The sequence below is a fragment of the Bos indicus genome, chromosome 16, assembly GCF_029378745.1.
Source record: "Bos indicus isolate NIAB-ARS_2022 breed Sahiwal x Tharparkar chromosome 16, NIAB-ARS_B.indTharparkar_mat_pri_1.0, whole genome shotgun sequence".
NCBI classification, from domain to species: Eukaryota; Metazoa; Chordata; class Mammalia; order Artiodactyla; family Bovidae; genus Bos; species Bos indicus.
Genome location: NC_091775.1, coordinates 1488969 through 1514747, shown reverse-complemented (window position 1 = coordinate 1514747; position 25779 = coordinate 1488969). Strand labels below are relative to the sequence as shown.

At 49.3% G+C, this 25779-nt stretch overlaps 1 protein-coding gene across 5 annotated transcripts in view; it reads right to left on the bottom strand.

Annotated features, from left to right (window-relative positions):
* Nucleotides 1–25779, bottom strand: part of ATP2B4 (ATPase plasma membrane Ca2+ transporting 4) — a 100407-nt gene that overhangs the window by 26896 nt on the left and 47732 nt on the right. For 3 of the 5 annotated variants that reach the window (XM_070767734.1, XM_070767732.1, XM_019976335.2), the window contains exons 2-11: nt 25099–25757; nt 12783–12980; nt 10465–10722; nt 9860–9985; nt 9276–9401; nt 6438–6473; nt 4591–4752; nt 2068–2282; nt 1514–1756; nt 773–1014 (exon numbers count right to left, since the gene is read on the bottom strand). In XM_070767734.1, coding sequence (XP_070623835.1) covers nt 773–1014; nt 1514–1756; nt 2068–2282; nt 4591–4752; nt 6438–6473; nt 9276–9401; nt 9860–9985; nt 10465–10722; nt 12783–12980; nt 25099–25291 — 1799 coding nt within the window. In that variant the 5' untranslated portion in view covers nt 25292–25757. The remainder of the gene's footprint in view (nt 1–772; nt 1015–1513; nt 1757–2067; nt 2283–4590; nt 4753–6437; nt 6474–9275; nt 9402–9859; nt 9986–10464; nt 10723–12782; nt 12981–25098; nt 25758–25779) is intronic. The other 2 variants (XM_070767733.1, XM_019976336.2) reach the window with 1 other exon arrangement.

The window sequence follows — 25779 nt, the reverse complement described above, 5'->3', positions numbered from 1 at the left end:
TGACAGGTGGGCAGAGCGTGTCGCTCTCCCCTGTCATCTGCTCCTACTCATCTGGGAACGCAACACCAAGAGCTGTTCGTGGGTCGCCTACTCTTCTGAGCTTCTCAGTGGTAGAGAGACCTTCTCAATCTCCAGTCTCTAGAGGGCTCAGGGCAGAGGGTGTGGGCAATGACAGAGTGTCACGCATGGTGGCGCTAACCCATGCTGGGGCACTGGTTTTTAGCTACTGGCCCTGTATCCACATAGGTCAACTTTTAATGCCCTATGGATCGTCTAGCCACTTTGATTATGCAACTTCCTGTGATCAGAACTGAGAATGAAAAGGAAAAGGAACACAGAACTAACATTTCTCGTGCTTACTATGTGCAAGGTGTTTTTCATACATTCAATCATTTAATCAGAGTAACCCTGTGAGATAAGTGGGTATTCTCTCTTCAGAATAGGAAATGGAAGCATGGATTGCCTAGGTCTGAATCCTGCCTGGACCACTATCCGTTGTATCCCCTCTAGCAAGTTACTGAACTTCACTACACCTCTGTTTCCTCATCTGTAAAACAGGGATAATGGCAGCATCTGCCTCCCTGAGTTGTAAAGTGTAAGTATAGTATCCAAAGTATATAACCGCATGGCTTGGCCAGAACCGAGCTCAGATCTTGTCATGATGTTACCACCCGGAAGGAGGGTCCGCTATTATCCGGGTGGCTCAGCATGGGGCCGACACCCAGACCTCCCCGAGGAGAGGACCCTGGAGGAAGAAGCTGGGGGGGCTCACTTGCGCAGGATGATCTCGGAGGCGCCCTTGCTGTACATGCGGTAGCCGCCGCCCGGCTTCTCGATGACCGTGCTCATGGACTTGCGCACCGAGTTGAAGGTGTACACTTTGTAGAGCTTCTCCTCCGGCACCTCGCTGCGCACGGCGTGGTAATCCTGCTTCAGGTCCGAGACGAAGCCCAGCAGGGCGCACTCGGTCTTGTTGCCCACCTGCCGGGGCAGGCCGCCCTCCTTCTCCGGAGGCTGGAAAGAAAGGCACTGGTGGGCCGGCGGGGTGAGGGGCCAGCCGGGCAAGGGCTCCCTCAGGAGGCTTTCGCGCGTGTGCCGGGGGCCCACGGGGGCATGGGCCGTGGCTGTGGTGACCTGGCCCCGGAGCCACCCGGGGCCTGGGGTGTTTTTAGCCGCCGTGGGGCTGGTGCTGGTGCCTCTAACACTGTCTCTTAGCTTCCAGAAACTAAGTGATTTACTCGTGATAAGCTCAATTCTGCTACCAGCATGAGGCCTCTTTTTAGAGATACTGCCTTTCCACGGTGATTTCACAGCCCCAGATTCCTACCTGCCTCACTCCCCCACCCCATCTCCCAGTCTCCTTCCACGGATTATTCCCTAGTCTCACCCCAAACGCGTTCACTGGGGAGTGGCAAATGGGAACTGGGATGGCAGTTCAGGCAGAATAAACGAGAAAAATCAATGGTTCCTTCCAACTACCCATTTTAAGTGTCCTGGCAAAAGAAGAGCTTACCAGAATCTTAGAGGTGTAGGCACTGTTGATGGAAATGCCATTGACAATAAGGTCCAGGACCCTGGGCACAAGGTCATCAGGGCTTGGGATCTGATGGTAACGAGTGTCTCCAATATAAGCCTGCACCACAGACATGCGGTTCATGGTCAGAGTGCCCGTCTTGTCCGAGCAGATGGCTGTGGCGTTGCCCATGGTCTCACACGCGTCCAAGTGCCGCACCAGGTTGTTGTCCTTCATCATTTTCTACAAAGGAGAACAGAGGAGACTGCAGAGCGGCCGGCTGAGCTCTCCAAAACACAGGGCAGAGGCCATTTCCCAGCCAGCAACTCTCCACATTTCATCTTCCGCTCCCATACAAAAATGCAAGATACCATTTTTGTAAACCCTCTTAAGATGCTACTGGGTTAGGTAAACGTTGATTTCAGCAGCTTGTGCCCCTGGAAGGCATCACCCAGAGTTTATGAAGACAAAGTGGCCGTCCTTTCAGCAGAGCTGCTTGGCGCCCTTCCCTCTGGTCTGTGTTCTCAAAGAGCAGAGCCTCACCCCAGCCTCACCTTCACAGAGTAAGCCAGTGAGATGGTGACGGCCAGGGGCAGCCCCTCGGGCACAGCCACCACCAGCACCGTGACGCCGATGATGAAGAACTTGACAAAGTACTGGACGTAGATGGGGGTACACTCGGCCAGCCATGGTCTGCGCTGGATCACAAAGTTGTCGATCACGAAGTACAGAATCAGGATGAGAACTGTGATTGCAGACATGATCAGACCTGTCCAGGAAAGAAATCACGTGAACCCAGGCTTGAGGGCATTCCTAGGGCCCTAACTGAGACAGATCTCTATCTGGTCATACCCCAAGGCCCTAGCTGGTCTCTGGTACTTGTACATTACGGTGTGGGCGAAAGACATGGTTTTGCATTCTAAAGACATGGGTATCAGTTTCGGTGCTTACCAACTTGACTCGTGGCTTTGGACTGGTCTTGACCCCTCTCTGAGCCTATTTCCTCATTTATAAATAAGGGGGTTGGTACAGTTTTCCAAAAACAGCATTTTAAGATTCTATCTCAGAGCTACTATCTTCCCAGAAATCATAATGTAGTGACTACTGTTACCTCTTTCCTTAGCAGTTTATTGACTTTTTCTCTAGTAGACTGAGAATGTCAGGCAATTCACGTGTTCACAGTGGTGCCCTATGGTGTTAGCACAACACCTACATAACTAACCCTTAGAAGTGTGCCTCCCAGCCTTCCTCCTGACGTGGCACAGACAGAAGATGACAACAATGGCAACTGTCCGGGCAGTGCTTACTATGAGCCAGGCAAGCACTTCCAGGTAGGAACTCATTAATCCTCACAACAACCCTGTGAGATACGTTACTATTATCATCCTCTTTTATGAGGAGATGAAGGCACGGGGAGGTGTTAGTATGGCACACCAGAGGAGGACCAACCATCCTGGGTTGCCTGAGAGACTGAGCAGTTTCCTGGGCTGTGGGACTTTCAGAACTGAAATTGAGAAGGTCTCAAGCCAACTGCCACAGTTGCTCATCCTACACATCCTATAATGGAAGAATAAGCTCTGGGTCAGAAAACAACTGGCCTGGGGCTCCAACTGCCGTTACGTATTGCCTGGCTACTCTGAGAGCTGGGGCATCAATACGTGGGCACCTGGGTCTACCTGTGGCACAATATCCGGGAAGAGTTCTGCTTTCTGATTCGGATCTTTGCTTTTCCCGAGAGCCCAATGATTCAGGGAAATCAGAGCAAGGCTAGAGGTGATTATATCAGTGAAGGCACGTTCAGGGTCAGGATAAGCATGGCATCAAGTGAGGGTGCAAACTTCAGGAAGGCCTTCACTCTCAGGGTAGTGCATTCCCTTGCTTCCTTCTGGTCCTTGGCCTCGCTTGATGTGGGAAGTTCACAGACACAACTGACAGCCCTCAGTGGCCTGTTCTCCCTAAAGAATAAGGTGGGGATTAGGAGCACAGCAGGAGGCCTGAGGCAGGAAGTGTTTAATGCTTCAAACCTGTGTGCCAGGCTCAATGATTTGATTTCATACTTCTTTTTCTTGTTCATCTATTGTCTCTTTGCAAGGGGTTTCATGGTGGTCAAAATTAGCTGGGTACTGCAGCTGAATGGCCAGGCCAGGCTGACGCTCTGTAAACTCTGTGATGTTCAAAATGTTCTCTGTTGGCACTGTCCAATAGGGAGCCACTGGCCACATGTGGTGACCGACCACTTGAAACAGGCTGATGTGACCAAGGAGCTGAATGCTCAAGTGGATCGCCGCAGGTCCCTGCTTCTCACTATGTGCTCAGCAGAGCAGCAGCGCGGGCCCCACCCGGGGGCTTGTTAGGAACGCAGGTCCCACCCAGACTGCTTGAGTCAGAATCTGCACCGTAACAAGGTCCCAGGTGAACGGTACACGGAGAGATGCATTGGGCTAGACTCTGTGGTGAACACAGAGGTGGAGTCAGGAAGTAAACAGCGGGAGAAGACTGTTTGGAGAGATACCCGCTGAGGGAGCAATCTTCCTTTCGCTGCCTCTTTCAGCTCTGTCCCTCCCCGCCCCCTCCCCACCACCCTCTCAAGAGTCAGGCATGGAGAAGCTGTTTCCTCTCACGACGCACAGGAGTACCTTTAGTGACCTCTGCTCTGCAAAGCACCTCTTTAATCATTGTCTTCCTTTGCCTTCCAGTCCTCATTTTGAACTGATTGCCCTGTGCCTGGCCATTCCTATGCTAGAGACTTGCTCCCAGCCAACAGCAGCCTTCTCTACCCTTCAGGAATTTCCAAGCCAATACTTGAGCAGGTGAGCAGTTATTAAAGTCTTCCTTCTTGCTAATGTTAACCTCCCATTTGTTTGGGGCCTTTATCTCTAAATAGGAAGACATGTCTCTCTGCTAAAGCCAAGGGTCCAACAGTCACAGGGAGGGACATGGATTCTTGAACTGCACCAGCCACTTGGAATTTTCGGCTCCTTCCTGCCAGGCCTGGTTGGTACAGAAAGGAGGCAGTCAAAGTGGCGAGGACCCAGAGGAAGACTGACGGACACACTCAGAAGTCCCCGCCTACTCACCAGCTTTCCCAATCTGGACAGCCAGGCGGGTCAGCTTGCCCTGCAGCACGGACTTCTCCTTTTTGGGCAGCTTGGCGGCCTTCTTCTCCTTTTCCTCACTGTCGATCCCCTCCTGGCTGTTGAGTGGCTGGATTTCCAAGGCCACTCCATCTTGGGTCTTTGCTAGGGTGCACACACGAAGAGGACAGGTCAGCAGGCAAGGCAGCAGCCCGAGTAGTAGGCAAGGGGAAGCTAACACACCGTTCTGTCTGCTTCTGGAACACAGCTTGGACCTCTGGCATCAGATCTGACCTCGGGGAGCTTGGCCTTCTCTTAGGGCCTTGGGAACGGTATCTTAACAACTGCAGGTGAAATGGATGGCTCTCCTCTCCAGTGGCAGCTTCCTGGCACTGTCTCAGAGCCCCGAGCCAGGTTTGTTCCAGCAAGAGGATTTGTCCTGCCAGTCAGTGCTATTACCAACAGCCATCCTTCCTAGAATTCAGTGCTTAAATCAGTGAATCTTTACTGCAGAAAGGGGCTGAAGGGGAAGGTTGATAAATGTTCCTACAGCATAAGGGTCTTGTTGTTTAGTTGCTAAGTCGTGTCCAACTCTTTTGTGACCCCATGGACTGTAGCCCACCAGGATCCTCTGTCCATGGGATTTCCCAGGCAACAATGCTGGAGTGGGTTGCCATTTCCCTTTCCAGGAGATCTTCCCGACCCAGGGATCAAACCCACATCTCCCGCATTGGCAGGCAGTTTCTTTACCACTGAGCCACATGGGAAACACATTAGGGTCTTAGTTGGCTCTTTAAAAGGTTCCCCTCTCTCTCTACGTAGATATAGACTTTCATAGAAGAAACACAGACCCCAGACACAGGGTATTTTCCAGTTCTCGCTTATGTTAGTTGAGCAATAGGGGAAGGAAATCTCCTTTCTCCCCTGTCTGATGAAGGTAGGGAGGTACAAAGTACCTTTCCCTAAGGGAAGAAGTTGGTATGAGGGACTCTCTGGAACAAGAGAAGGCAGGTATAAAGACAGACATAGAAATCCATTTTGCTTTCAAAAGAAGAGTTAAAGAGATCTGAAATTTAAGAATTACTTTTGTTGAGCCCTAGTTTTCCAATGTGATGTCTTTATGAAAGGAAAAAGGCTCCAGGAGCTGTCTCAAGAGAGCAGTTCCTGCTGGCCCCCAGCACCCCTCCAGCTTCACCCTGAAGAGCTCTGCTCCTTTGCTTAGGTGCCCTTCCTGAGAGATCATCTCTGCTGTCAGACTCACAAATAAGACAGAAACAGGATGTAAACACAGCCACCAAAAAAGAAACACACATCAAATTAGGAAGAAGAAAACAGACTGTGGAGAGAACAAAGAAGTGGGGAAAGAGGTTACAGAGAAAGGGCTCTCTGCACCCCGGAGAAGACTAGCTGAGAAGGGATCTAGATGGGAAGACAGCACCAAAAGAGGAAGAAGAGGGTGCAGGGACTGCCCATCCTAACCCCTTCCCCCATAAGGACCCTGCAGACTTCCAACCCAGAGACTAACGATCCTTGCTCTTTAACTCTGGCCAAGGGCAATGAAGCAAGGTCAGCACCCTGGGAAGAGCAGATCACCACACAGGCTTCCCGAGAGAAATCTTGACAGAAGGCCCCTTGAGCTAACAGCAGAGGGTGCTGCGTCCCACCTTAGATTGGGTTTGGCAGCTTGGGACCACCCCCAGATCTCTGCACCGTCCTCAGGATGAGGCATCTGGGCCACAGGAGCAGATAACAGATTTATGGAGAGGAAGAGAGGGAAGGCAGATGGCCTGGAAAGGTCTGGTTTGAGTGTGGGCAGGTAGAGATGGTAAATGAGTGAGTGGAAAGGTTACCTTTGTTGCGATTTTCAGGGACTCCTTGTTTTTTACCTGTTTGAACAAGAAAGAAAAAAATGGGGTGGGGACCCAAAATGACTATTCAGAGATCAGATATCCAATTTGCCGGTCCTGTTCAGAGCCTAAAAGGGCGACATCAAAGGGTCTGAGTTGCAGCGAAGGGGATGTAAAGGAAGCTCACACCTCTATTTATCCCCATTTTTATTAGAGGCGCTCACAAATCCCTGGGGTATGGACCAGGCCACTCATGCAGGGGAGTGCACACCCCCTTCTGAGCTGCTTTCTCCTGGAGCACAGTTGCTGTTAGGAGGTGCTTCTGGCTTGAGTCAAACCACTCGGAGAAATGGGGTGGGGGTTAGGGAGTGAGAGGTCTGAACTGTTTCCACCTGGTGGCAAAGGCCGCGCAAGGTGCCTCCATGTCAGCTCACCAGCACCAGGCAAGCCTCCTTACTCACTCTGAAGGCAGCTGCAGAAACAGACTGGTTCCTAACCGAATGAGCTTTGTTGCCTTCTCATTAACTGCCCCTCCCCAAACAGCCCAAGATGCACCTCCAGCCAAATAGTACAAATCCTTCTCTCCTCTAAGAGAAGGAACGCTTAGGGAAAGGTGCAGACTTGGTTTGTTATCTTTCTGCCTTCTGTTTTCCTTCTTTCAGGAACAGTTCAGTTCAGTCGCTCAGTCATGTCTAACTCTTTGCAACCCCATGAACCGCAGCATGCCAGGCCTCCCTGTCTATCACCAACTCCCAGAGTCCATCCTAACCCATGTCCATTGAGTCGGTGATACCATGCAACCATCTGTCGTCCCCTTCTCCTCCCGCCCTCAATCTTTCCCAGCATCAGGGTCTTTACAAATGAGTCAGCTCTTTGCATCAGGTGGCCAAAATATTGGAGTTTCAGCTTCAACATCATAGGATGGACTGGTTGGATCTCCTTGCAGTCCAAGGAACTCCCAAGAGTCTTCTCCAAAACAACAGTTCAAAAGCATCAATTCTTCGGTGCTCAGCTTTCTTTATAGTCCAACTCTCACATCCATACACGACCACTGGAAAAATCATAGCCTTGACTAGACGGACCTTTGTTGGCAAAGTGATGTCTCTGCTTTTTAATATGCTGTCTAGGTTGGTCATAACTCCTTCTAAGGAGTAAGCGTCTTTTAATTTCATGGCTGCAGTCACCATCTGCAGTGATTTTGGAGCCCAGAAAAATAAAGTCAGCCACTGTTTCCACTGTTTCCCCATCTATTTCCCATGAAGTGATGGGACCAGATGCCATGATCTTCGTTTTCTGAATGTTGAGCTTTAAGCCAACTTTTTCACTCTCCTCTTTCACTTTCATCAAGAGGCCCTTTAGTTCTTCTTCACTTTCTGCCATAAGGGTGGTGTCATCTGCATATCTGAGGTTATTGATATTTCTCCCAGCAATCTTGATTCTAGCTTGTGCTTCCTCCAGCCCAGCATTTCTCATGATGTACTCTGCATATAAGTTAAATAAGCAGGGTGACAATATACAGCCTTGATGTACTCCTTTTCCTATTCAGAACCAGTCTGTTGTTCCATGTCCAGTTCTAACTGTTGCTTCCTGACCTGCATACAAATTTCTCAAGAGGCAGGTCAGGTGGTCTGGTATTCCCATCTCTTTCAGAATTTTGCACAGTTTATTGTGATCCACACAGTCAAAGGCTTTGGCATAGTCAAAGTCAATAAAGCAGAAATAGATGTTTTTCTGGAACTCTCTTACTTTTTCCATGATCCAGCGGATGCTGGCAATTTGATTTCTGGTTCCTCTGCCTTTTCTAAAACCAGCTTGAACATTTGGCAGTTCACAGTTCACGTATTGCTGACACCTAGCCTGGAGAATTTTGAACATTACTTTACTAGCGTGTGAGATGAGTGCAATTGTGTGGTAGTTTGAGCATTCTCTGGCATTGCCTTTCTTTGGGATTGGAATGAAAACTGACCTTTTCCAGTCCTGTGGCCACTGCTGAGTTTTCCAAATTCGCTGGCATATTAAGTGCAGCACTTTCACAGCATCATCTTTTAGGGTTTGAAATAGTGCAACTGGAATTCCATCACCTCCACTAGCTTTGTTCGTAGTGATGCTTCTTAAGGCCCACTTGACTTCACATCCCAGGATGTCTGGCTCAAGGTGAGTGATCACACCATCGTGAAGATCTTTTTTGTACAGTTCTTCTGTGTATTCTTGCCATCTCTTCCTAATATCTTCTGCTTCTGTTAGGTCCATACCATTTCTGTCCTTTATTGTGCTCATCTTTGCATTTGGTATCTCTAATTTTCTTGAAGAGCTCTCTAGTCTTTCCCATTCTATTGTTTTCCTCTATTTCTTTGCATTGATCGCTGAGGAAGGCTTTCTTATCTCTCCTTGCTATTCTTTGGAACTCTGCATTCAAATGGGCATATCTTTCCTTTTCTCCTTTGCTTTTCCCTTCTCTCTTTTCTCGCTTTCAGGAACAAGTGAATGGCAAAGACGCCTTGATGGTTTGTATAACCCCCCGTGTCTGAAGAAGAAAGTGGTGAAGGCTGGAGCCAGAGCACACTGCTCGCCCGTTTGCGCGGGCCTTCCACCTCATTCTCTTACAGTCGACCAGTAAATGCAGGAACCAGTGCAACCTGACCGCAGAGCAGAGCCGGATCCGGTTCTCATTAGAGCACCGTGGGGAGTCAGGGATGAAACCGTTAGCTAAACAAGGGGTTTGGAGATCTGTCCTCATCATCCTGCAGAGTCTGCCAACCAGGTGTTCCACTCCAGACCCGCTCCCTCTCCTAGTCTGTCCGTGGGGCTGGGAGGGGAGAGGCTCTTCTGAAAGCCCCTTACCTTTCTTCTTCTTCTCTTCCTCTTCCCCCTCACTGGCTCCCAAGAGGGTAAAAATGATTCCAGTCTGAGAGTTGATACCCACAGCCGTCACTACCATTCGTCCAGAACCTTCCATTACATGGGTCCCTATATGAGAAAGAAGATGGGAGAAGAGTTTTTTCATTTTTTTTTTTTAATACCTGGCCATTCTTTGGTGTGAAACAAACTTGGAAAAAAGCAATCCCTCTACCTTCCTCTCCCATGCATGGTGTTATACTTGGCAGAGAGTAGGAAAAGATCAAGAGCAAGCAATGTGGGGGTAAGGAGAACAATGTGTGTAACGGCTTTGGGGTAAGGCTCCTTTCCCACCACCCATTCCAGCCAGCAGAGCCCTTCGCAGGCTCCTGTAGCATCTGCTCCATGGACAACCTCTGTTAGGTTGCTTAATATCCTTGTATTCAACCCACTGACACGCTACAGCCCCCGCTGAGCCTTGGGGCAGGAGACGGGGCACGATCGGAAGACAGGGCAAGGTCTGGACATGGTCTCTGTGGCCGAGTGTCTGCGGGGAGGGGGGCTGGGCGCTGGTGCAGTCGGGGCCTCACCTGAGAGCAGCATGGGGTCCCTCTCCAAGGACTTCTTGACATGGTCCGATTCCCCAGTCAGAGAACTCTCATCAATCTTGAGATCATTGCCCTGGATCAGGATCCCATCTGCAGGCAGCAGGTCACCTAGGACATGGAGGTGAAGGGCCGACAGGGAGAGGGCAGGTGAGGACCATCCAGCCTCATCTCAGGGCTGCTCCCAGGGCCCTGCCTGTAGGCAACGGCCCGGGAGAGCCTGGAGAACCTCTGAAAGACAACTTCACATCTGACAACCTGCGATAAAACTCTGCTCTGGGTATTATAAATTCAAACAGTTACTGATCCCCAAACACCTTCCCATGGCCTGAATATTACATACTTGAAATCTAAGACACACAGGGTACAGTCTGACAGTCTTTGGCAGTTTCAGTTACTGCTTTCTTTGAATTTCTTTTCCATAACCTCCTTAAGCTCTAACCTAGAAGCTAACACAATTTGGGTCTTATCTTTTTGGGTCCTCAGCAATTCCTAGCCCCCTTATGCCAAAGGACCTAGCCCTCCGATAGGGAGGGTGGCACAGGTGTAAAAAACAGAGCTAAAAGAGAAAAGAACCACAGAGCTCTCACCGTATTTGATTTGGGCAATGTCGCCCACCACAATCTCAGCCACAGGGAGCTGAATGATGTGGCCATTCCGGATAACGGAGAATTTCTGCTCCTTTTCGATGCGGTTCTGCAGCCCCCGGAATTGCTTCTCCTTGCTCCAGTCATTGAAGGCGGTCACGAGCACGACGATGATCACCGAGAATAAGATGGCTGCACCCTCAATCCAGCCAGCTTCCGCCTCCCCTTCGTCCTCTGGGCTAGTGACGGCTAGACCACACTCTAGCCCAGGGAAAGGAGAGAAAAGGGTCACCGAGGGGTCCTTGCGGACATTAACAATGGGGGTTGTGCTTCCATAACTCCCCAGAACAGAAAGCCAGGGGAAGAGAAGAACAGAAAACTCGGGTAAAATAGCTATCCTGAAGATAGCAGAGGACGGCAGGATTGGGCATCATCTCGTCACCAATATATAACTACTTATGTTTACCCAAAAAAGGCATATGACTAAACAGCATGAAACAGGTCAATGAAAACTACAGGCAAGACACATAGAGAGGCCTTATGACCCCAGCATGGCAGTTCCCACTGCTATTTCCCGTGATGCCCAGCGTGGGGGACGGGGGAACTTTGAGGTGCATGGCCTTGTTGGTTTAGAGAGGGCAGAGGATTCATAACATTCTGAATAAGGATTTACTAGGAAAGTGGGGGAAGACCTTGGAATCAGGATGAGTTGGAAGAATAGCCTACTAGTTACTTTTTAGTTTCCTTTGGAGAACCCACTCAGATAATGGGGTGGGGGGCAGGCACACGCACAACACTTAAGCTATTAGGTTGGTGCAAAAGTCATTGCAGCTTTTGCATTATTGAAGTTTGCCATTTGCTACTGGAATACGTTCTTAATAAATGTGGTTATGTTGTACATCATTTTAATGTGCATTTCTTGCTTTACGTTTTTTTTTTTGTTAATGACATTTCTTGCTGTTTATTTTATACTGACTATGGAAATGATGTTAGATAAGAAGGAAATTTGAATGCTTTTCTCATTTGAGTTCAAAATGGGTTGTAAAGCAGTGGAGACAACTTGCAACATCAGTAATGTCTGGTACAGGAACTGCTGACGAGCGTGCAGGGCAGTGGCGGTCCAAGATGGGGATGAGAGCCTTGAGGATGAGGAAGGTAGCGGCCGGCCGCCAGAAGCTGACAACGGCCAACTGAGAGCCGCCACTGAAGCCGATCCTCTTACAACTAAACAAGAAGTTGCTGAAGAACTTAATGTTGACCATTCCACGGTTGTTTGGCATGTGAAGCAAATTGGAAAGGTGAAAAAGCTCGGTAAGTGGGAGCCTCGTGAGCTGACTGAAAATCAAAAAAATCGTCATTCTGAAGTGTCATCTTCTCTCATTCTACAAAACAACAACGAACCATTTCTCGATTGGATTGGGATGTGCGACAAAAAGTGGATTTTACACGACAACTGGAGATGACCAGCTCAGTGAGTGGACTGAGAAGAAGTTCCAAAGCACTTCCCAAAGCCAAACTTGCACCAAAAAAACGTCATGGTCACTGTCTGATGGTCTGCTGCCAGTCTGATCCACTAAACTTTTCTGAATCTGGGAGAAACCATTACATCTGAGAAGTATGCTCAGCACATCAACGCAATGCACTGGAAAGTCCAACGCCTGCGGCTGGCACCGGCCAACAGAAAGGGCCCAATTCTTCTCCACAATCAACACTTCAAAAGCTGAACGATTTGGCCTACAGAGTTTTGCCTCATCCACCATGTTCAAAGTTCAAAGCTCAGTCATGTCTGACTCTTTGTGACCCCAAGGACTGTAGCTCACCAGGCTCTTCTGTCCATGGGATTCTCCAGGCAAGAATACTGGAGTGGGTTGCCATTTCCTTCTCCAGGGCATCTTCCCGACCCAGGGATCGAACCCGGGTCTCCCGCATTGCAGGAAGACTCTTTACCATCTGAGCCACCAGGGAAGCCCATATTCACCTGACCTCTCACCAACTGACTACTTTTTCAAGCATCTCGACAACATTTTGCAGGGAACATGCTTCCACAATCCTAAGGATGCAGAAAAATGCTTCCCAAGAGTTTGTCGCATCCTGAAACACAGATTTTTACACTACAGGAATAAACGAACGTTTCTCATTGGCAAAAATGTGTTTATTGTAATGGTTCCTATTAAAACTAGTTATGTTTTAAAATTCATGCTCTGAAACTGCAATTATATTTGCACCAACCTAATAAAATTTGTCAACACACACTACGTGCTTTTCAGTGACAGAGGAAAGAGCCCAGACGGGAGTCACGCTTGTTTGTTCAAGGTACTCACGTTCATTTTCTCCCCCCGGGGGGCGGTAGAAGGACAGGACCAGGGAGATGATGGCCGCAATCTCCAGGATGATGAGCGTGACATCCTGGAGGGCTTCCCACACTAACTCTAAGAAGGTCTTGGGCTTTTTGGGGGGAATCAAGTTCTGTCCAAACACTTGTTTACGTTTCTCCAGATCTGCAGGGTTCCCAGATAGGCCTGAGAAAGAGACAGGAGCGGAGTGAACGAGCAAGAAAAACGTGGAAGAGCTGAATGATGGAGGAAGGCAGTTAAAAGAGCCCTTTGAAAAGGATCCCTTGCTTCCCAATCTGCCCAAATATGAGATCCAATTAGGGTGACCAACCATCCTCCTTTTCCCCAGACTCAGCAGGTGTGAAATGGGGGCAAACGAAGACAAGCTGGTCACAGGGGCTGCTCACTTCTCTTGGTCTCCAGGGTAAGCTAACCCAGACCTACAGTTTCATCTCTTCCTCACTGAGTTTGCACCAGGCTTCAGCTCTAAGAGTACATTAAAATGTTTCCTGAGACACAGAATTTTCCTCTTATATTAACATGTGAATGCTGGCCATGATTTAAAAGAAGAGGTGGCTTCTACCTACTGGCTCACACAAAAAGGCCATAAAGAATAAGCTATTTGCTCAAGGTCATGCTAGGAGGCTAGGAGACAGAGCCCAACCAATTGTCCTGACTCCAAGTTCCAGAGGTTTCAGGACATCAACAGAATACAGACTTCATGAGACTCCAGCTTCGAACATCCCCTTTAGGCATACAGAGCCGTCCCATTCCATCACACACAGACACACACATCTTTAAGAGGTACTACTGTTCTACTAAGAACTACGTACTTGGAGATGTACTAAGTGCTACGAGTACTGCTTAGACAAAGCACTGGGAGAAGCACTGTCGTTCAGAGTGAAAAAAGAGAGAACAGTGGAGGTGAAAGCGCGGAGTCAGACAGCGCTCAGTCTGCGGTCAGCAGCACGCCCTCCACTAACACACGTGTGCTGACATACCCGTGTGAGTGTGCACACAGAGTCCAGGCACGGCCCCAGAGGGAATAAGAGGCAGAGTTATTCCCAGAGTCCTAGGCTCTTCTCATGCGCCCAGGAGGGGTTACACTTTAAGGAAAGAGGAGAACGCATATAATTTACATTAATGCCAGGCCGCATTTATAGCGAATAGCCTTGGTTTGGCACTAGCTGTTGGCTATACTGCTTGATGGGTTCCCCACAGGCAGGGTGAGGCAACCTTTGTCTTGAAAAAGGATCAGCAGTGTGGAGGGTTAGAATCAGAGGATGGAGACACTTAACATAGCTTTACCCAGAGGCACGGGACGAGGAGATGCCTGGAAGCTGCAAGGAAAGGACGGGCTACTGATGCGAGGACCTCACCCCTCTCCACACTGAAGGGCTGGTCCGCTGGGGGGAGAGGGACACTGGGGGCCGGCAGACTTCTGTCTCCACTGAATAGGACCCAAGCGCCTTACTTTAAATGGCAAAGAAAGAGATCTGGGTTAGAACTAAGGAAGACATTCAGACAGGGATTTTGAAAATGGGAAAATCTGTACCCAAGGGAGTACTGTTTGCAGGGTCCATTCCTCCACCCTAAAGACAAAAACCATCAGGAGAGGTATCGAAATATACCTGGGGACCCTGCCTGGAGATAAAGCAGGGGTGTGAACTGGCACCCACGATTGTGGAATGGGGACTGGAGACTGCTTCCTTCTACCTGCTAGCGCTCGGCAGAGAGAAGCAGGAAGCTGGTTGGGGAAGTGGCCCCTGATGCTCTTATCCAGGGCCTCCTGCCTCCTCGGGGCCAAGAGCAGGACCCTGGCTAGAGAGCTGAGAGGCACAGCAGAGCTCTGCAGGGGAACGGGTGGGCGGGGGGTGGGGGTGGGGGTTGGCCAAAGCACTAGAAGCAACACGGGCTGCTTGCCAGAGGCTCCCTGCCCCCACCACTCTGAGGAGTCGGTTCTCAGCAGGCAAGAAACGCCAGAGCCTGGGAAAGGAGTGTTCCTGGGCAGGGCATCTCGATCCCCAGGCGGGCAGAGGCAGAGTTGCTAGGGAACAGGGCCGTGCGGGGTGTTTCTCCCAGGGACCTGAGATAACACATGTGTGCCAACTTGGAACTGCTGTGCTGGATGGCTAGGCCTGCTCTTGAGAAACAGTTCTGATACTTGTTAATCTAGCTGGGATGTTTCTTAAGAAAGCAGGATTTACGACGTAAAGGGAGGAGATGCTATTCCCTCCATAAGAAGGGCGAGTAGACGACTATGAGGGTAAATCAAGACATCAGATACAGAAGGTTATCACATGCCAGTAGTCCAGTGAAGGCCAAAAGGCCAAAAGACTCAACACCAGTCTAGTTGAAAGGGCTTCCCTGGTGGCTCAGATGCTAAATAATCTGTCTGCAATGCAGGAGACCTGGGTTCGATCCCTGGGTTGGGAAGATCCCCTGGAGAAGAGAATGGCAACCCACTCCAGTATTCTGGCCTGGAGAACCGCATGGACAGAGGAGTCTGGCGGGCTACAGTCCACGGGGTCGCAAAGAGTCGGACATGACTGAGCGACTTACACTTTCATTTCCACTGAGGTAACCCTGCCCCACTCTGTTCTCATATTAATGACTCGTAATCATCCTTGACGCCTCTCTCTCTCTTATCTACAATACCCATTTAGTCAGAAAATGTATCATCTCTACCTTCGAAATACATCCAGGTCCCCCTCACTTCTCATCTCCCAATGCTCCCATGCTGGTTTAAGCCCTGGCCGTCTCTCAGCTAGGCTACGGCGACTGTCCAATGGGCCTCCTGCTTCCAGCCTTAGCTTTCTGCCCTCAGTTTCTTCTGGTTCCAGAATGATCTTTTTCAACCCCCCCGTGGCACTCGTCTGCCCTTTCGCGTGGAATGAAACGGAGTAGAAGTCTGTGCCAGCCTGGAGGCCCCCTTTGTGAGCGCCCAGCTCCCCACCTGGGGAGTGCTACCATTTCCGCCTTGTTCGCCGAGATCCCGCCAAGCTAGCCTTCCGGCGATTCTCTGTGTGCACCAGACACGTTTCCATTTCAGGGTCCCTGCACATGTTGTTTTCTTTCTCAGATTTCCCTTCACAAGTTAGGGCTTGTCCTTTCACTTCCTTCAGGTCTTCGGACAAACGCCCTAACCCTGACCAGCGTATTTCACGCGGACGTCTCTGCCCCAGCGCATGGGATCCCCTTGGCCTGCTCAACTGTTTCCCTCTACAGGTCCTCTCCTGGAATAGGTTATTTGATATATTTGTTCTACATTTGTTTATCTCCGTCTACAAGGCCAGGGTTTTTGTCTTTGTTCCTTAGGTCTAAAGCAGTGCCTGACATGTGCACAAATTCGTTGAATGAACTGCATGAGTAATAGATATTATCGTGAACATTTAGGCACATTTGTGTCTTCTCACTGAAACACTGCAAAGCCCTGAGTGATAGCTGCTATTAACCCCATTTCTCATTCAAGCAACCTGAGGCCTAGACAGGTTTGGTAACTACTCAAGTAAATATGTGGCAGTCTGTAGCTGCTCCACAAGCAGCAGCTGGATTCCAACTCACACACAGAAGGGGCTGGGGCGTGGAGGCAGCTGTACTCAGCTGAGGCTCCATTTTGCTGTGACTAACCTTTCCTACTTCGCCTAGGACTTTCCAGATTTCATCACTGAAGCGCCTGTCTCCTGGGACAACCTCTCAGCTCCAGGCAAACAGGAATGGTTGGTCAGCCTTCTTCATTTACCGCAGGGCCGGCCCACTTGCACCTCTAGGCAAATCAGCCTTGTTCCTACCCTTTATTTACAATTGACATGAATGAGTCCTGTCTTTTTCCTGTCCTCAGGCATGGTGACACCAGGCTTGTCAAGAGTCCAACCTATGAACTTTATATTCAATAAAAGTTTCGTTATTGGCCTTATTTTGGACCCAAGCAAATGAAACAAGATACATTACGGAAAACAAAAAGAGGCCAGGCCTTGCTCTTACCTAGATGCTCTCAAAGTCACACGTTTACTTCCTCTTTGTATTTTCTCTCACCTCTCTCCTCCACCTTAAGTCACCCTCAGCTCTTAAATAAAAGCCCCCCTAAGAAGTCAAGTGGCCCCAGGACCCCGCACACCCTCTGGCAGGGAGGGGCAGTGTGGGGCTGCTGGCGGGTGCCCTTGGGAATCCTCTGACATGCAGCATTGCACAGGAGAGCCATGTGGGACTGGGAGCTCCGCCAACCCCCAATGTGGGGCTTTCCATTCCAATTCTTCCAGCCCCCAAGAGGCTCTCAGGCCTTGATCTCAGCAGCTGTGATTTCACATAAATACTTGCCCAGGCCAGAAGGGGGTTTTAGTCCCTCATCTTCACAGCTGCTTCTCAAGTACACCGCTTCCCAAAGTGGGGAAGGAGGACTTGGCAGGAAGAGAATGCGGGAAACTGGAAAGGGGTTTCCCCTAGAAATACGTCAAGAAAATGAGCAGAAACCGTGTCCCCAAGAACATATGACAAAAAGTCCCACCCAAACCGGGAGTACCTCTGGTCCTCAGCCAGATTTAGCACATGAGCCGGGAAAGGGGACAAGAATGTAGGCCTGGGAAGTCACCGCCCGCACCCCAGGCTGGGGACTCACCCGGCCCCTGCCCGGCCAGCGGAGATGGAATGGGCGGCGGTGGAAAATCTGTGTCTGCTCTGAGCCCCTGCGGGCTGTGGCTTGGAAGAGGAGCGGCAGCCCAGCCCCTCATGGCCTGGCTCCAGCGGGAAGGAGGGAGGGGCGGCCGAGGACTGTCGGCAGAGGCACCCCTTATCAGAGCCAGTGCAGAGAGGGTGCGGCCAGGTCAGACATCAGGAGGGACTTCCCAGCGGTGTGGGCGATGACGCCTTGCCAAGGGGAGAGCAGAATCTTCTGCTGCACAGATAGTACCAGGGAGAGGTTTCTCTGGGTTGCTTAGAAGCCAATCCTATTTGGTTCATGAGAAGAACAGACATCAGAATATCTTTCAAGTCCTACCTTAAAACCCTGGATTATGGGGTAAAAGAGAAGTGAAAGTCTTGGTCACCCAGTCGTGTCTGACTCTCTGTGACCCCACGGACTGTGGCCCACCAGGCTCCTCTGTCCATGGGATTCTCCAGGCAAGAATCCCGGAGTGGGTTGCCATTCCCTTCTCCAGGGGATCTTCCCAACCCAGGGATTGAACCCCGGTCTCCTCCATGACAGGCAGATTCTTTACTGTCTGAGCCACAAGGGAAACCAAGAGGGAAGAGCAGCTTAAAATCAGCATGAGGACTGAAAGGCTTCAGCCAGCTCCTGTGCTAAGCCACTGCCACTGCTCTGAGGAGTCAGAGCATTTCCTGCTTCTGCGTCTCCTACTTCTCACACCCGCAGCTTGGAGACGCGCTCTGTGCCTATGGCCTTCCTGCCTGTAGAGAGTAGGCAGCCTCCCTAAAGCCACAGCAAGAGGTGACAGATTGAGAAGAGAATGGCCCTTTCCTCACTCTCGATCCCAAAGCCTGCCCTTGGTGGACAGCTTTGTCCGGGGGTGTGTCTTTCCGTCTGGGCTTCTGCTGTGCGTCTTTTGTGAACTCTCCAACTCCGGCACAGAGAAGAGAGAGCTGCCCAGAGTGCCCTCCTTACCCTCTGCTCGGTTGCCCTCTCCCAGGCTGTGTGTTCATCCGCCCCTCTGGTGTCACACCCCCAGTGCTCACACCTTGTAGCTAAATAAAAAGAGTGAAAGCCCCACTTCCAAGGGCAGATGCAACATCTGCCTTGGCTGAAGAAGGAATGCTATCTTTTTTCCCACCCCCAGCTGACATTCAGAGCAAGGCAACAGCAAGGTTGAAAGCAAAACAAAACTTGCAAGAGATTCTGCTGAGTTGCCAAATGAATGGAGCACCAAAGGTCTTAGGCCTGGTAGAAGGGGAGAAAGCGGGGAGGGTTCTCGGGTTGAGAAGACGCAGCGACTCTCCCTGCCTCCAGAATTCCCTATCCCCTGCTTGGCAGCATTATGCCAGCTAAGCCAGAAGCCCCACTCCAGGCAAGAAGGAGCTGGCTAGGAAAGAATTCAGAGAGCCTGGAGTTGGCCTGGGAAACAGCAGACCCGTGGCTGTCATGCACCGTTGGCCTAATTCAGCCCTAGGCGTATAACTCAAAGCAGACAAGGAATTCCCAGGACGCAACATGGAATTCCCTGCAGGGTAGGCGGGACTCAGCAAGGGCACTTTTTCTCTCCTGTCTTTCTCAACCATCTACCTACCATCCCACTGTTGATGCTGCTTCCTACAGGTTTTGTGAAAACCTCCACCCCTCTACCATGTACTAAATATTTCATTTTTGAAGCTCCTGGACTTGCCTCAGCTATTCTCATCACAGTGTAGCTGCTCTCCGGCTGTTTGAGCTGGTTTGCCCCCTTCTCCTCCCTCAAAGATAGTGTTCTGCTATGAGTCTCTCTCATGCCTTAAACTTAATATATCCACCCAACGTATGATGGGCAGAGAGGACCACAGACTGTTCATCTTGGCAGGCACCCAACGTATGATGGGCAGAGAGGACCACAGACTGTTCATCTTGGCAGGCATGCCCATGGGACTGGTTTTTAGGGTAATTTACTTGACATCTTCAAGGTGATAGCTACGGGGCAGAGGGCACAAGGAGAGAGGCAGCTTAGCCGTACTTCTAAGCTGAGCTGGATGGACTCCTAAAAGCAGACTGCTCATGAGTCTGAGCAAGCTCTGGGAGCTGGTGATGGACAGGGAGGCCTGGCGGGCTGCAGTCCATGGGGTTGCAAAGAGTCGGACACGACTGAGCGACTGAACCGAACTAACTGAAAAGAGGATTTTCTGAAACAGACTAATTTTCTATAACAGACTAATAAACAGACTAATGATAGGGAGGAAAATCTCAGAGAAGCCAGTTACCCCTTTTCCTCTCACATCCATTCTATCCCATATCCACTTGCCAATTTCTTTATACACCCCCTGGCAACATTAACATTCTCCAAGGCAGTGGTCTCTAAACAGGAGGCATGCATTCATCTGTTGGAGCATGGGAAAGGTACCAGAACTTTTTGTATTACTTCATCCATTCCTATTTCTTGCAGAGTCTATTATGTACATGATATTAGTGTTAGAAGTACAGTAGCATGTAGTTGAACATTTACCGGGGCTACCTGTGCAATTTTCTCCCAGATTGACAATGCTACTAGAAATTTCAATCTGCCGCACTGAGGAACAGCCCAACCCCAGCACGTCCCAGCTTTTGGAGAAATAGTTCGTGGTAGGACATGCCGCTGGCCTCAAAAGGCACGCCAACAGAAGCACAACAGGGACACTGCTGAACCCCAGAAGCCGTAGGCTGGCGGGAGATATCAACTCAAATCCTACAGTTAATGAACCAAAAATCAAAATCTGGGCTGTCTCAAAGCAGTTTCTTTCCCCTTCCTGCCATTTACTCCCCAAAGAATCTCAGCTTCCCAAACCAAGTAGCTGCTCAATAATTACGCCAGGAACGTTTAGTAAGTGGTAGCAATTACCCTAGAGCACAGCCAGGCCAGAGCTTCCCTAGACAGTCACATGATCGAGGAGTCCTATCTCCAACTCCTAAGCCCACCTGTCCTCCCCTCCAGGTCCCCAGAATACCATCACAGCACTATGACACTATTTCTGAAGTTGACTTAATTTTTGTGTATTCTCTTAGTGCCTGTCAAGCCCTATGGAAGGAAGAACTGTCCCTGTTGTGTTCACCACTGTGTCCCCAGTACCTGCTGGACACTATTTGTTCACTGTCATTGAAAAGAAATTAGAATCCCTGTGTCCTACAGCCATACCTCAGCTCTGCAGAGGAGAAAAGAAACAGCAGGATGTAGAGGAAAGATGAAATAGAAACTCCCAACAACGTTCTTCTTGATCCAAATTCAATATAAATAGCCTTTAGCTTTCTGAAGGAAGCCCACAGGTAATTATTCAATGTTTAGTCAAGGCTCCCCTTCTCTGCCCTTTCTGATCTGGGCCCAGGTCCCCTGACTCCCCTAAGATTGGCATAGCACCTCCTCAGAAAACATCATTCTTTCTCTGAAAAAGGGTAACACAGCTGAGGACCCATGTGGAAAGGTTCTGTGGGGAAGGAGAATTCATACAACTTTCTATCTGCACCGAAGAATCTCTCATCCAGATCTTCTCTTCTTCCTGCACAGCAAGGGAGACTAAGGAAAAGACTGCTTTCTTCCCCTCAGTTCAGTTCAGGTCCGTCGCTCAGTCGTGTCTTCTTTCTTCCCCTCAGTTCAGTTCAGTTCCGTAGCTCAGTCGTGTCTTCTTTCTTCCCCTCAGTTCAGTTCAGTTCCGTCGCTCAGTCGTGTCTTCTTTCTTCCCCTCAGTTCAGTTCAGTTCTGTCGCTCAGTCGTGTCTTCTTTCTTCCCCTCAGTTCAGTTCAGTTCCGTCACTCAGTCGTGTCCGACTCTTTGCGACCCCATGAATCGCAGCACACCAGGCCTCCGTCCATCACCAACTCCCGGAGTTCACTCAAACTCATGTCCATCGAGTCGGTGATGCCATCCAGCCATCTCATCCTCCGTCATCCCCTTCTCCTCCTGCCCCCAATCCCTCCCAGCATCAGAGTCTTTTCCAATGAGTCAACTCTTTGCATGAGGTGGCCAAAGTACTGGAGTTTCAGCTTTAGCATCATTCCTTCCAAAGAAATCCCAGGGCTGATCTCCTTCAGAATGGACTGGTTGGATCTCCTTGCAGTCCAAGGGACTCTCAAGTGTCTTCTCCAACACCACAGTTCAAAAGCATCAATTCTTCCGCTATCAGTTTTCTCAGTTCAGATTCACACAGGTTTTTCTTGCTCTTGGAAGCCAGGAGATAGCATGGAAAATTAATCAGAAGATAAAAGGCTACCTTCCAGTGGGTATCATCCGGCTCTTTGAGGACTGAAAAATCTGAGGGTGGGGATGGAATCGGGAACCAAGCGGCAGTGAAAAGAGAGAGAGAAACTGGAATGAGGAAAGGAGCAAACTGAAAAGATCCCATCAGTGCAAAAAGGTCAGGTTTTTCTTGCTGATAAACCTCAGGTTACACACCTCTTAGGGCCTCCCCAACGGCTCGGCGGTGAAGAATCTGCCTGCAGTGCGGCAGGTGTGCATTTGATCCCTGGGTAGGGAGATTCTCTGGAGGAGGAAATGGCAACTCACTCCAGTGTTCTTGCATGAAACATTCCACAGACAGAGGAGCCCGGCGGGCTACAGTCCATGGGAGTCAGACACGACTGAACGACTGAGCACACACACACACACAATGCAGCCGTTTACCCAACCGACACAATCAGCTCTGCCTCTCTGCTGAGCCTCGTCTGCTCACTGATGAGTGCTGAGGGGTCTGAGCACCTCCATGTCATCTCAGATGTAACCAACTCTTAGCCACTGGGGCACCGCCTCTTGTTCCAACTAGTCACTGGACTCTTAGCGACCCCATGGACTGCAGCCTACCAGGCTCCTCCATCCATGGGATTTTCCAGGCAACAGTACTAGAGTGGAGTGCCATTGCCTCCTCCTCAAGGAACACAAGCCAATATTAAATGCATATTAGTATCGGGTCACAGTTAGGCATTTTATCAGGTACCAGAATATAAAACAAATTGTAAAACTATCTGTGCTTCTGAGACTCTCTGTGTTGCTGCTCTAGCTGAAGAGGCAGCAGAGCATTAATGGTCTGTAAGTCAGAAAACACGAATTATTCCATCAAGTTCTACCCTGTGGTAAGACTTTAGGCAAGTCATTTAATTTTTTTGGTCTGTTGAGATCACTCAACGAGAGAGAGAGAGAGAAATAAAACTATGTTAGTGTCAGAAAAGTTATAAACTGCAAGTTGCATAAGGTCCCTTAGTAGCTATGGTGTAAAACAATCTATCCTAAAGATACTATCAATCCAACAGAAAATAAAGGGGAAGGGTCATATTCTAGGGAACGATCTTCCCAATCAATCAGCGGAATTCAAGCACTGGGAAAACTTCTTTATGTTATTATCAGCCTGCAGGGACCTACCACAGGCGACAAAGCTGTGCTCGGCTGTCAGGCGCCCTCGTGTGCTCTCTGTGCACTGGCTGGCTTTTTCTGGCACCTGGATACTGACACTCTTTTCTCAGCCTGTCCAAACAAACCGTGCAGCATCACCTCTGTCTGGGGAGAGAGTCCCGTGTCATAGCTCTTCTGTGGCTTCTTTTCTTACCCCTTTACCCTTCTCACACATGAGCGAGTCACTGTTGGCCCTGAGCGCTAAAAATCACTCATGGAAAAGTTGTTTCTGACAGCCTGCTTCCCAGCTCCAGGACCAGCCCAATGGTAAGTTGTAATACTGAAAACCATCAGGACACATGTTTGCGATCCAAGGAAGCAGGGGAATGGCAGTGGACAGCTGTGCCGGTGGCAGGGGTCCTGGCGTGGCCAGGGTCTGCGGCAACAGAAGCCCCTGACACCAGAAGGCGACTTCCAACTACAGGTCTACAACTGGGGTTGGGAGAGAATCTAAGCATTTGATATCTGATTCTGACATGAAAGAACATGTATGTTGGCCTTTGGGAATGGGAGCTCTCTGGGAACTAGAAGTACACAGTAGCAGCTATGAGAAAGGGGCTGGGAAATTGGGAGGAAAGTCTGGACTCTGCTCTTGGAAGTTTCTCAGGTTCCAGTTTATTTGGAGTTTCACTTTGTGAAGGAAGCAACTGAGCCAAGGGAAAAGAACGTAACAGGAAGAGGGAAAGGAAGATCCTGCTTAAATTCTGAGGAGTGTTCCTGAAGTACTGCATTATCTCAGTGAAAACATAGGAGTAGCCACTGTGAAAGTGGCAAAATAAAGAAATCCAGCTGACAAGAAGAAGGCATTACCCAAAGGGCAGTCATGAGAAACTGGACAGACGGCAACGACTGAGCCGCACGAGAGCAGCTTCTTTTGACATCGATGGTGAATGCAGAGAATGGACAGTGGCAGCAGGTGGACTGCAGCAGCCTGACAGATGAATAACACCCTGCACTCCATGGGCTCTCATATCCTGGCAAATATCATCAGACGCATGGGCTCTGTTTTAATGTGAGACAACTAATTTATTGAACACCCATTATTAGAATACGCATTGTACATACATTATTTAATCCCAATAACTCTATAGACTAAGTATTAATATCATTTGCAAACAAGAAAATGATTTTTACTTACGGAGAATGAGTAAACTATTCAATGTTATTCAGCTAGTAAATGGTAGAGCCAGTACTGAACTCAAAGCCTACAAGATAAGAAAGTGAACTCTAGAAGTACAGAGACCATGTAAGGCAGCTCTCCCTGCTGGTAAAGAAAATAAAACATGGGCAATGGACAGATATCTAGATAAAAATTTCTCCCTTTTTCCTTTTAATCATAGAGTCTGGACTCCAAGTCACTAATTTATAACACTGGCTAGGGGTCACAACTTCTTAGAACTGGCAAAAAATATGATGTGGCTTCCAAGAAAGGGTCAGAAATGGTATACCTCAAGAGGCTGAAGGCATCTCAAGGACAAGATCTTTGCTTCACCTCAAGCTACTCAATCAAGGCCTGCCTGACTGATAGGGCCAAGCAAGGACCCGTAACAGAGATGCTGAAACTAGGCAGAAAGAAGCAAATAAGATTTCTCTAGTAATATCTCCATTTCAACGAAATAAAATTACCATGGCTCACTGGGCAATTGGGCTGAGCCAGGTAAGCATGAAGCTGGATTTTTCATTTTCTTTAGAGAATAGATTAAGAAGAACTATACTAAAAATACATCAGACAGGGTTGAAAAAGTCATCAATAATTTCCTGAAAGAAAACTGAGTAACCCAAAGATATGGTGGGTAAACTCTCTACATTTTGATTTTCCACCCTGTTTCTAACTGTGTACCATAGAGAAGTACTACATTAGGTAGACGGACTCATCCACTCTTCTTCCTATTATACTGTAAGATCAGGGTAGGGAAGAATCATATCTTCAACCCTTTGCAATCAAAGACTGATACTGAGTTAGGGACTTGATTATTTACTGATAAACACACCTCTAACATAAACATTTATAAGAGACATTCCCCCTTCTGTACAAGAGAAGGAAAGAATGATCTTCAGAGAATACCACAGTCACTAAACCTCATCTCTGGGAAAGAAATAATGTTTCTCTCCACAGCCTGACATCTTTTCAGTGCTATGGAGACTGTACTTTGCCTGCACAGATATAGCAGCAAGGTTTCCAGAAACATTCCTTCTCTAGACGCAGACAGAACACAGGCCGCCTTGCTCCAATCCCCCACCCCTGGCGTGGCCTTTACCTTCCACAGGGTTGGTTTTCAGTCTACTGCAGAGGTTCATCACTCCTCCGTAGTGGACGTTGATCTGGTCTATTGCATCACTTGAGCGCAGCTCCATCAGCTTCCTCAGGTCCATCACTGTGCAGCCAAACTCCCCTTCACGGCTCTCAAGTATCGAGTTGGACGGCAAGGTGTGTTCTGTTGGGTTCGTCATTTTGCCTGCTGTTACCAAGCCCCTCAACAGAGAAAATGTGAACTCTCCCTTCCACTGATTCAGGGTCTCTCGTTTCTCTTCCTCACTTCTTACTTCTTTCTTCTCTGAGAGTCCAGATGCGATTAAGACTGACTAAATCTTGTGCAGGAAGCTTCAGAGCAGCAGCCTGTGGTCCAGGTCCTTTCTTGTGTATGAAGCTTGTCAGCCAAAGGAGGAAGAGGAGGGGGGAACTGAGTGTGAGCCGGACCACGTGTTACGATGACTGGTGTCCCCAGGTGGTGATGGAAGCAGTTGTCCAGGGTAGGTAGGTTCCTAGTTTAGACCAACTTTCCCAGATGGCGGGATAAACAGGATGTGCATGTTACCATGGAGGCAACCTTAGCAACAACCAGCAACTGCAGTGGCAGAGAGGTGGCAGGAGAGGAGAACGAGGAGGGCTCCCTGGAAACCGGTGACAACTGGGTCTCTGGAATAAAGATTCAAAGGCA